The following is a 12,337-nucleotide window of genomic DNA, read 5'->3' on the forward strand; positions in this document are numbered from 1 at the left end:
AAATTAAAGGGACAGTGTGAGAGTCACAAGTATTTTATGTAAATAGCTGAATAGGCTACTGAAATTGGAGGCCACAAAATAATTTCTCCGTTAAATTCTGGAGACTAACCTAGACTAGAGCAGTTCTTTTTCCTATGAGGTGTCTGAGACTAACGGTTTTTTAAAGAACATCCAAGGGTTTTTCATTTCTTTAATCTTTCTTCTTCCTGTGGTTCATGAGGCAAATCACCCTAGACATTAAGAGTTGCTTCTGAAGCTAATTGGATTCTTAGTAATGCCTTCTTAGCCATAAAAGAAGAGACCACCATGGGGGAAAGTTCTCTTGTATGGACCAGGAACCTATTCTGATCCCAGCTTCTCTTTTATATGTAGCCTTGTTTTCTACATTAGGAACCAAGGGTATGTCAAACCCTCTGCAAACATGAGGACTGTGTCCTCAGTGACTGCTCAGAGAACAGTTATGAATGAGTTAATTATGTATCTCGTAGTCACCTAATGGGAAAACTACCAACTATATAACAGAATATCCTGCTAGTTCCTAGTCGTTCTAGAACAGTCATTCTCATCCTGGCATCCCTGACATTTTTGGCTAGATAACTGGTTGCTGTTGCCCTGAGCTACTTAACAGTTAATTGTTTCTGACCTCATTGATACTGAATTCATGGCCCACAGCACAATAGCCACTACTTGAAAGAAGTGTACTTGTCTTTTACTTTCTTTGTAAGCATATCAAGACTTTCTTGTTTTGCCTTAAAGCAAATTTATCAAGGGATAATTAAAAGCAATGGCCATATATTCCTTAATGGCTCTATTCTTGTAGAGTTCAATGCTTATGATCAAGCGAGCAGCCTTCTGGTGGCAAGACACACATGTAAACAAATGTAATCATGCACAATGACTTCTAGAAATATGTATGTATATATATTCAAGTTAATCTGGCTATTAAACTATTTTAACAATTGTTTCCTCAGATACATAACAAAGTCTGGCATTTAGGAGAATCAATGAAGTTAACTAGAGTGGCTTGTTTTAAGAACACTAAATTTTCTACTTAATTTGGGGACAACCATCAAGGAGTGGAGTATTAGTCTGAACACATTAGTGGGTGCTGTAAAATGCTCTGCTCACACGTTGACTTTTGTTCTTTTGATGGGATGGAGCAGGGTGTGGCAAGGCAGATTATTTTATACTAAGGGAGGTAGCTGACTATAAATTTACTTCTCAAATCCTTACAAAAATATTGAAGCAAAATGGAGCAAATACAAAGAATCTCTCTCCTGTTTTTTTGGTTATTGAGGGACAAAAGAAGTTCCTAAGGAATTGTGGCTAACCTTTAAGAGTACATGGCTTAGTATAATTTTTTTTTAAAATCAGAATTAGTTTGAAATGGCTAGTATGCTAAACCCTAAATGCTTTCCCCTGAACTAAAGCTTTCATTCTGAGTTATGCCAAGTTTTGTTTTAAAACAGAAATAAGCATTGTTGCTTCTTTGAGTGATCTCCAGTGATTCAGCACACTTCCATACACTTCCTTGGAAATCCTGTTTTCTCACCAGTTCACTTTAATACAAAACAAAACAAAACCAAAAACAAACAAATTAAAAACAACACCCATGAGTGGGAAGTTGTGTTTATTTTATCAAGGGAGGATGAATCAATAATTCAGTTTCTAAATATTTAACTTGATGTGTGGAAAGACATTTTTGAAAGATTCCATGCAGCAAAGATATGTGGTCTATGTTGATTCAATGTTTAGGTTAATTTTAAAATTAAATTAAATTTAACATCTAGGTTCCATGTTGAGTGAACCTACAGTTGCCATTAATATATAACTATTTCATCACATACGTTGGACTCCTCCACTACTATCCTAAGGACTTGCATCCAATAATATTCAGAGAGAGGTGTGTAACAGATTCTTATACAATTTAAATGAATATGGCTCTATATATGACTCATAATGTTGCTCAATTGAGTGTTTCAACTCTTAATTAATATTACTATTTAGGACATAAACCAGAATTGCTTATTCAAGAGTGGATACAGTCTTCCTGGCCTTTTATTTTAATTAAATATTATTGAAATTCTTGAGAATATTTGTAGACATCAGGATATATCTTAGGGGTCAGGCTGCTGACATCCATAGAAAATGTATAATGTTCAGCTAAACTCTCCTAAACTGAATTTTTATGTCATTTGCATTGTGGGTCTTTGTCATGTCCCCCTTAGTGTCCAGAAAGGGTATCTTTTGATGATGGCTCTCTCTAGACAAAATACTCACAAAAATCTTGTGACTTTTCTCTTGGGTTCCCATTGAAAGAGTTGTTTTACTTTGCCCAGCATTTAAAAAAAAATTGGTATGTGTAGGTTCCATTGGACACACACAGAAACTCTTTAGTAATCAATACTTAACCCAATTTTCTAGTTCCTGTCACTAAGTAACAGTGTATTGATGTTTCACTATTCGTTATTTATCCTTCATAATGCTTGAAACATTGTTGTCCCTTTAAGCTTCATTTTGTCTTTGGCAGTTCTTTGTTGTCTCTTCATGATATTTATAATATCTGTATTTTGCATTTTTATGTATTTGGCTTACATGGTCTTGGGACTATTCATCCCTCCCTGATATTTTATGTATCTTCTTCAGATTGGACAGTTACTCTTGGTTAACCATTGATTTTGCTGAATCTTTCCTTGTGGCCTCCAATCTGCAAATAAGCTAATCTAATTTAACTTATTTATATTTCAGGACTTTTGGTTCTAGAATTTCCATCTAGTTTATTTTTAGTAATTTCAACTTTTTGGTTAAGATTTTTATCTTTCTATTCACTCACAACTTTTAGAATAGTTATAATGACTACTCCATAGTTTGATCATTTTAACATCTGGATAACTAACAGTTGATCTTAATTCTATTTTCTTTCTTGTATAGCCTAGGCAGGTGTACCACACATGGTTATTTTTCTGCCTAGTCTCCTGAATGTTAGGATTACAGGAATGAGCCACCAAACATGTCTGTATTTTCTCTTGACAATGGGCCATAGTTTCTAATTTTTAAAAAAAAAATCTCGTATTTTTTAACAATTTCTAGATACCATAATTATTGGGAAGTTGTAGACTTTCTGGTATAGAGTCTAGATTCTGTTGTATTCCTTTGAATTTTTCTTATTTTGTTTGCTTGAATAGGTACTTTACATGGCTAAATCCGAGTTCCCAGTTGAACTGTTGATACCTTAAATCTCAGCACCTTAAATTCAATCTTATTTAGATTTAACTATACTCTTAGTTTCCTTTGAACATATATGATCAGATGGCATCAAACATATATATATGCATGTGTGTATGTATATGTATGCATGTACACGGAGCTTCAGCTCCTCAACTTTCAGAGAAGAATACCCTTTCATTTTAGGGCACTAAAATTGCCCTATTCTAATATTATGCAATAGAGGAGCAACTTAGTCATCACCGTTTTCTCTTAAATCAGTCATATAATCTATAATATTATGTGAGGATTATAATGGCTGGGTAAGCATGAACCAAATTTTAAAGGAACATATTTTCCCCACAAAACTGGTTTTGCCATTTAAGTAAAATGAAGAGTAGTAGGCCAGGGTTGACTACCATTACAGGACAATTTCATAGCAGCATTCTTGTTTATCGTCCCAGCAAGTAGGTTTATTTTCAGTCCATATTTCCACAGGAAACTGAAATAGGTAAGTCTTGTCTGGTTTAATCCACTGTGAGCTTTTCATTCCAGCCTTTCCCTCAGTCACTATTTCCATGGTCTCTCTTGTACCAGCGGCCCTTCATGGGCAGGAGCAGCCATTTGCACCTTGGACTTTACAATCCACAGTGTCTGGATTCTGAGCACACTTTCAAGTTGATTGTTCTGTAGTCTCCCAGAATGGCACTGCAGTGTAGTCTGGTGGCTCAACTGTCATGGACATGTGAGCGTCATGCCATTCTTGAGTTTGGGACTCTGTCTTACTTAGCTAAGAGGCTATAAGAATTGTCTCAGCCTTTGAGGTGCAAAGTGCCAAGGTTCTCAGGGAAAACCAATCTCCCTGTATTGTCCCTTTTAGAGCCAGATAGAAAGTTCAGACAGACATTACGTTCTAGAAAAATGACAAGTATCCTGGCAGCTTCGTTTAGATGCAACAAGAACAGTGCTTTTAAAGCTGCCTTATGGAGATCACTGAGTGAACAGATAGAACAAGAAAAGTGAAAATTTGGATATTATGGAAATGAAATGCTTAAATGAAAATGGGCAATTTTCACATCACTCAGTAAACTGAGGATCTATTCAGCCCTTATTTATGGCATGAATTATTTTGAACTTAACTTGAAAAAATAGAAGAAAGTGAAGGAATAAGACTCTTATCTTGGGTAATAGAGGTAAGAGTAAACCTATCAAAAAAACCCTTTGGAGGAGCCGAGAGCCACAGAGATTCACCGCTGTTGAGAAGGCTGTTCTGTGCCTTTTTTTCCCTCACAACTAAATGAAAGCTCTTACAAGAGTAGCAAAGCCACATTGGTACATATGAGATGAGGTGGTCTCTCTTATCAAGAACTGATTTTTCTTTTTAGTATATTCCCCAATTATTGGGCAGAAAAGTTTTGTGATATTTAGTGAATTGGAGTAGAAAAACATATCACTTCTCACCTTTAGTATACTTAGGAGAGAAAAATATCACTGAAAATTAAGTATTGTGTTTTTCTTTAAAGGAGACAGAGTCCATATGACATTTAGAAATGGAAAGTGTACTAGTGAATTAGCTTTTATTTAATTTTATGACTATGGCTATAGTGTTCACATTATATTTCAATAAATATTTGTAGATTACTAAACATTACATTTCCAAAAAGTTCTTTTCTGTTGTGTTTTCTTTTCTCTTTTCTACTTTTATTTATTTATTTATTTATTTATTTATTTATTTATTTATTTATTTATTTATTTTCTTCCTTGTCTTGGTTTTTTATGGTGAGGCAGAATCTTGGTTTCATATAATTTGGGTTCTTCAAATCACTGCATTGCAATAACTTTAAATGCATGATTCTGCATATGTAGTGTTGAGAACATGTTTCTCTGTCTTTGGTTTCTGGTTAGGCTGTCTCATTAGACAAGGAGAACTTTTCTCCCAAGAAAGATGGAACTTGGGGGAAAAAAGTTGAGTTTTCCTTGTTCTCATCTCTTCCCTCTATACTCAATTCTATGGCAATAGAGGAAATATCTTTATTTCCTCACAACTAAATGATAGGGACTACTATTATCCTCAGAGATAATATTCTGGATGGGAGAAGATCCTCATGAAACCGGGCTTTCGTGAATGCACTTGCTGTAGATTATACCCTCTCAAGGCGAGAGATCACAAATTTCAAATTGTATTTTCCAGAGATGGTAATAGCTTCAAGGACCAGAAACATTTCAAATGTGCCTGCTTATGAGAATCCCTGAAGCAGTTCTGCTTCCCCAGAGTGAGTAGTCCTATGACACTTATTTATGGAGGATCAGAATTAATGAATTCTTGCTGAAAAGCTGTAACTATTCAAATAGAGAATGTACGTGAAGCAAATCCCTTAATTTCTTTCTTCTGGGAAAAGGGTAGGCTGAGGAGTTTACAAACATGAGTTAACTTTTGGAATTATAATCATTTACTGTTAGTCTGTACTATTTATGATTTGGTGAGAAGTTTGGGTTGCCATACTTCCTCTCAGGGATGAAACAGACATTTGGAATTGTGAAAGAGAACACGATATGAGAACTTCTTAAAAACAGGCAAAATCTTTTTTGTTATTCTCATTTGATGGATACATTTCCACCAGTTCCTATAACGTAGTAGTAAACTTTGTAATGGTGTAGTGAATTTGACTTTTTAGTCTATTTCAAGATGATAACAAGGTCAGCAAGATCTCATAAACTGTGAGGATTCTTTTTGCTACTAACAGCAGGGGAGCAAGCTGAGCAGATGGGAGAAAATCTATTTGTGAGCATAAGTACTCTGCAATGTGACTGAGCACCAATCCCAGGTCAGTGTGGTTGATTATTCAGTGACTGAAGTGCAACCCTTTAATGAAGAAGCTCTGACAGAGGCTTCTGAGAGGAACTTAGTGCATTGCTTATACTTTGATGGCTAATTACAGAGAATCCTTGCAATGGATGAGACTGTTGTTTCTTTTTTCTTTTTCTTTTTCTTTTCAAGAACATAAGGAAATAGTAGATCATCAAGAATACAGAAAAGAGCGATAGGATTGAGTGAGATTGGGCCATCTTGAGTCCTATCTCCAAGTACTCATAATAGAAAAGAAATTTGCCTTCACAGAACTTTGGTTTCCTAACTTTAAAAATAAGGTAATATCCACTTCTCTCTGGGGATGCTGTTAGTGTTAAATTAAATGAGATTAATTTTCTTTCAATCAGTTGTCATTTAAAAAGAAAAAAGTCATCAAGGAAAACCCATTTGGCTACATAATTCTTCAGGTAAGACAAGATGTTGTGTCCATTAGCATGGATTTTAAAGAAGACTCATAATGATTTTATGAATATATTCAAATGGCAAAAGTGTGGATTTCATGAGAAACCAAATTAAGCAGAAGCTTAATTTGCTATTCCACTGCTATGCCACTGTTATGCCGGATGATGCTCTGGGCAGACTTCATGCATTTTTGTCATTGAGTTGGCAGAACTGCCAAATGCCAGATTTGAAAGATGAGGCTATCTACAGATGCTTGTATAATACAGTTAAGCAGAGAAACAAAAGTTAAAATATGCCCTGGCCAGTCCTGTGAGCTAGCTAGCTACAGCCTCTGCTTTCTGGTTCCCTCTCCTCCCATCCCGTTGTCCCAGATACGTTTAGACATCTCTCTATAGCTGCTGAGGCTTCCTTGAACTCTAGTTTCTAGATTCAGCTCAGTTAATGGGACCCCCTACACAAACTAGCCGATGAGAATGAATTACGAGAAAACAAACCCCCCACCCACACCCCGCCCTTTGTGGGTTTGTCCCAGGCTGGTTGTGTCTGGAGACAGAAGTCACGAGTCTCTGAAGTTCAATCCTCATCATACCACTTCACTGGCATGAGGGTCCATCTTTCCCTCGTGTGCACTCAGGGGTAAGGGTGGTGACAGTTCCCACTGCATTGTCCACATATGTGTGTTATGATGAAAAATATGCATCTGTCAATGTTTCAGAACAAACATGATCAAATATTGGCAATGTCATATGCAAGGTTTTACAGGCACAATTACAACATTAGACTGTTTCCTTAACTGACTTTATAGCAACTGACCTTCAGCATCATGGGAATAGCAACTAGCTATTATTTCTATTTACCCAGTTGGCTAAAGTGTAGCCACATCTAGAAACTAATATGAGAAGAGAAATCTTAGAGAAAAAGAAAGAAAGTAGAAGACAAGCATGAATTATTGTAAGCAACCCTCAGAACAATTCTGACAAAAGGAATTCATTGTAGTTCTTGGCAAATGACTTCAGTTTTTCTCAACAATACATAGAAGGATGGTGCAGAAAGCATGAATTTCATGAATGTTTGTTTTTTTGACCTTAGGTTCTTTTTATTTCCTATGTTAATATGGATCTTTTCCAAGGCATACCAACATAGAACCCAGCCATATGTGTATGATTCATCTGGGTAAATGCACAAGTGCACACAGCTAAGGGAATTGCAAACGCTCATGCTGGAAGCATTAGAATGAAAATCAGTGGCCAACTGGACTTCATTGTGGAGCACTGGTACAGTGTGACTAATATTATCTGTATTCCCAAGAGGTACTCAATATTTTCCCCATAGATATTAATAGATCATTAAAATTGATAAATTATTGGGTAGCCATAAGCACATGCATTATTACATAATTTTCACCAGTTTAACATGTAGCAATTATTTTAAGAACCACTAATAGGCTTTCTTCATGCAAAAATCAACTACAGAAGTTAATGTGATTATGCTTTAAACCACTGGTTAAGTCAACAACTAGAATCATGCTATCTTTAGGTACTGTGATCTTTACAATAAAATTAAAATCAAAGTCAGATAGTACTTACAGGATCCCGCCGCACCAGATCTCCATTGGGCACAACCTCAACCAGGTGGATGATGATAATGATAGAATTCAGAATATAAGTAAGGAACATGTGCTTGTGCAAGGTCACCCTCTGGCAGCTAAGGTTCCTGGGGAAAAAATAACATGAAAGCACAAAGGGTTGTTACACGATAAACTTGGAGAGATGGTTTAATACTTCAGATTTTTAGAGGAAAGCTTTGAAATTCATTTTCCAGTGGCATTTCATGGTTTTTGTTTCTCATGGTGGCTTCCAATAACAAATGTAAGAGATTGAAAGTTATTTAATGGCAATAAATTCTTTTGCTTGGCTAAACCATTGCCTACCTTGTGTGTACTGGGTTTCTTCTCTACTTCATTAACTTGTACATTTGTGCTAATGTTAATGTTCACATGAAAATAGAGGTTTGAATATCCCAAAAATTCAATGAAAAGCCATCAGATATAGTAAGGTCTTATATGACAAGGAAAGTGATACATTTGGATTCAGTACAGGCTTTCATACTTAAGGAATTCCTCTTGCTATTTGTAAACCATGCTATATGTTTCTCTCCCTCTTCATAGCTCTGCCTTGCTACATAAATGCTGTGTTATAAAATGGCCAATGGTTATCTTTGCAATTGGTTGTATCAGTGTGGAAAAAGAAGATATCAATATCTTTTAATATTATTATTGATACTATCAATAATTTATGATATTATCAATTGAATGGTCTTTCTGTATGATCAGGAAAACATCCAGAGAAGCATAATGATGAATACTGCACAAGGCAAAGTCACTTCTTCATACAATATGCAAATATGGCAGGGAATAACAATTAGTTTTTATGGAGGATTGACATTTCTTCCAGATATCCCAGTGGAATCCTGCTTTTAAACGGCTCCATGACGATCTATGTTATTTGTCTGTTTTGTTTTTCCCCTGCTACTTATCTCTGAGCCAAGGCTACATTTATTTATTATTTTATGTGGTTAGAACTGTGGCGAATTGTTATTCTTTTACTTTTCTGTGTTTTTTTATTATTGGAAAATAACTCAAAGGTAGACTTTTAGCATCGTGCTTTTTAATCAAAGCTGTTGTGAGTCATGATGATTTATTTATTTACCATGGTGAAGAGCAATTGAGAAATGAACAGACATTCCAAAATTAATCATGTGATGTGATTACGCCGCTGTGTTCTGATCATTATAATTGAAAACACTCTCCTAATTCTCGTAATTAATTCTCCATGTCTTGTTGCTTTATCATCCCTTCTTCTGTTAAACCTTTGTGGAAGTGGCTTATTGATGATTCGTTTATGTCATTGTTCACTTAAAATTGCTTAGGTGTAATACTTAATAAATATAAGAACTGTTACCATGATACAGAAGAAAATGTAAAAGGATCAAGGAAAAGTAGTCATTGTGCTCAGGATGTGTTTGTAGGTAATTAGTCTCCCTTGGGGTTAATTGTATTTAGTATCATCAAGAAAATATTTCAATAAAAATCAACTTAGGATTCTCTTATACTATGAGTCATTATATATTTAATGACATGTAACATACTTTAAGCATGGAGGATTAGATGTATTTAAAACTCAAGAAAAACTCTTAATTTATGTCATTCCCCAGCCATAAGTAGTACCAACAGTAATGGCTATGATAACAATGATTATTATGTCAAATACTTATATTGCATTTGTTTTATGGCAGTTAATAATCTAAGTATCATCTGATTATAAGTAATCAAATTATTTTTACTTAATTCTTTTTAGTTTCTAATGTATTACTTTACTGTGGTATCTCTATAAAGAACATACATGCGGCGTATGTTAAATTTATACTTGTAAATATAGGTAAAACAGCTAGTGAGGCATAAATTATGAGTGCTTTATTTATTTATTTTTTCGAGACAGGGTTTCTCTGTGTAGCCCTGGCTGTCCTGGAACTCACTTTGTAGACCAGGCTGGCCTCGAACTCAGAAATCCACCTGCCTCTGCCTCCTGAGTGCTGGGATTAAAGGTGTGTGCCACCACGTCCGGCTGGGGTAGCCATTTTTGCACATGGCCGACCCTGCATGCAGACTTCTTCCTTTTGAGAAATAAAAGCACTCTTGCTAATTGCATAAGTGAGTGGTGGTCACTGTATGCATAATGTTTCTAACTTATTTTTATTTGATCCATGTGTGAACATATTCCTGTGTGGGGACGGCTTGAGGGTACAACCATGCATGAGTGTGGAGACTGGATACCATATTGGGGTCTTCTTGGGTTATTCTTTACTTTCTGAGACATGGCCTCTCACTGAACCTTGAGCTTGCCATTTCAATGTGATTGGCTGGGCACTGAGCCCCTAGTACCCATCTTTCTCTTACTGATTTCCCCACAGCTAGGGTTACAGACAAGCTATGCCTAGCTTTCAAACAGGTGCTTAGAGTCTGTACTCTTTCATGGTAAGCACTTTACTCATGAGCCCTCTCTCCAGCTCCAAGAGTTTTTAACTCATGATTTTAACTCAAATAGTTGCATTTGAACTTGAGAACTTGTGAGTGAAAGAAAATGGAGATACTTTCTCAGCAGCCCAGGATGGAACCATAGCTGGGGTAAAAGAGACTTTTACTGTAAGACCACATGGTTCTTATGGGTTCGCAGAATTACTACAGGAAGGAGGCATGTAGTCGTTGAAGATGACTCAGGTAGAGTTAAAAGTATATTTATCTAATATAGGTTTTCTTGCTAATTTATCATGCTGAGTGGCCCATGTTCCTACAATCCCTGTAACTGTACTCTTTTAAGATTCACTGTTATTTGTGTAAGTTGAAGATGGTGATAACATTAATAATAATAATAAATGAAGGATAGCTCTTCTCTTCAAGAATTTTCCTTATGATATTGTCTTGCTGAGAACAAGACACAAAATAAAGCTAATACTAGAATAAAAAACAAGTGGTATTTTCAATGTACTTACTTGAAAATCCAGAAGATCAGCATGGAAGCAACCAAAGCAGCAATCGACAAGGAGTGACCCACAAGAGCCAGGTAATAAAGAACGTACGCATTCTAGAAGAAAGAGTTGGAAAATCTTGTAAGTAGATGAACAAAAGCTTCAATTTCTCTCTCTCTCTTCTCTCTCTCTCTCTTTCTGTCTTTCTTTTTATTGGTTATTTTATTTGCATTTCAAATGTCCCCCTTCCTGGTTTCTCCTCCACAAACTCCCCATACCATGCCCCATCCGCTTTGCCTCTGTGAGGGTGCTCCCCGACTCTAAGAATAAATTAATAAATATTTACCCCTTGAAAATATATCTTAAAATTATAACAACTATTTCAGTGGATGAAATTATTTTTCTATATAGTGGTGTATATAAAAATAAAGTAAGCCATTTTCAAAAAACAAAACTCCTTGAGATGAATATCATTCAAAATATCAAAGGAGTAATTTTAAATGTATTAAAATGTATTGTCCCTAATTATAGTAGGCAATCCACACGGGTTTTAAGCCCTGGGGTCCTGTTATCTGCAACAGTTTGATCTAATCCATCAAAGTGAAGATGAATAGTCTTTGGAGATTCTTCTGACCCCTGACACTTTGAGTAACAAGGAGAGACAAGAGAGGTAAATAGCTCAAAATTCAAGAAGATATACCTTTATCTACCAATTTAAATAAAATTGGAGAATATCATTAGTATATTCTTGGCTGAAGAAGCCAAGATTTTCCTTGACTCTATATGTTAGTTGACTCTAAAGGATATCTTCCTTCATAAATTCACATCATAGTTTCTTTTTCTTGGCCATCCACCATCTTTCTTTTTCTTATGATATAATTTTATCATATAAAAAGAAGAGGTTGATCCACTCATTTTTCTCTCTCTATCTCTGACCTTGCCTCTCTCTCGATCTCACCATCTTGACTCAAGATTTTACAGTTAATGTTACTTAGTCACTGTTGTTAGTTATAGAAGTGCATATATGTATATATCTGCTGCTGATGGAGTTTGTTTCATTTATGTTTTCATTAATGAAGATACTATGTGCATAATTTTGCAGATATAAATTTTCATCTATGGACTTTTGCTCTGACATTCCTACAAGTATTTGTTAGGTCTTTATATGAACAAAATGGAATGGAGGTAAATATAATAGAGGTAAAGTGGATAATTTCTATGCTTCTTAGCAATAAATGTTACATCTATGTATTTTGATTATCTTAATTATTGTTAATTGCCCCAAGGAGGGATGTTGATTAAATAATTTTGCTGAATCTTGTCAAAACATGCAGAAGT

At 35.4% G+C, this 12,337-nt stretch overlaps 1 protein-coding gene across 4 annotated transcripts in view; it reads right to left on the reverse strand.

Moving 5' to 3' along the window:
* Calcr (calcitonin receptor) overlaps positions 1–12,337 on the reverse strand; it is a 79,036-nt gene that overhangs the window by 14,747 nt on the left and 51,952 nt on the right. For 2 of the 4 annotated variants that reach the window (NM_001377018.1, NM_007588.2), the window contains exons 8-10: positions 11,024–11,115; positions 8,062–8,188; positions 7,065–7,175 (exon numbers count right to left, since the gene is read on the reverse strand). In NM_001377018.1, the coding sequence (NP_001363947.1) occupies positions 7,065–7,175; positions 8,062–8,188; positions 11,024–11,115 (330 nt within the window). The remainder of the gene's footprint in view (positions 1–7,064; positions 7,176–8,061; positions 8,189–11,023; positions 11,116–12,337) is intronic. The other 2 variants (NM_001355192.1, NM_001042725.1) reach the window with 1 other exon arrangement.

Source organism: Mus musculus, chromosome 6 (genome assembly GCF_000001635.26).
Source record: "Mus musculus strain C57BL/6J chromosome 6, GRCm38.p6 C57BL/6J".
Lineage (NCBI taxonomy): Eukaryota > Metazoa > Chordata > Mammalia > Rodentia > Muridae > Mus > Mus musculus.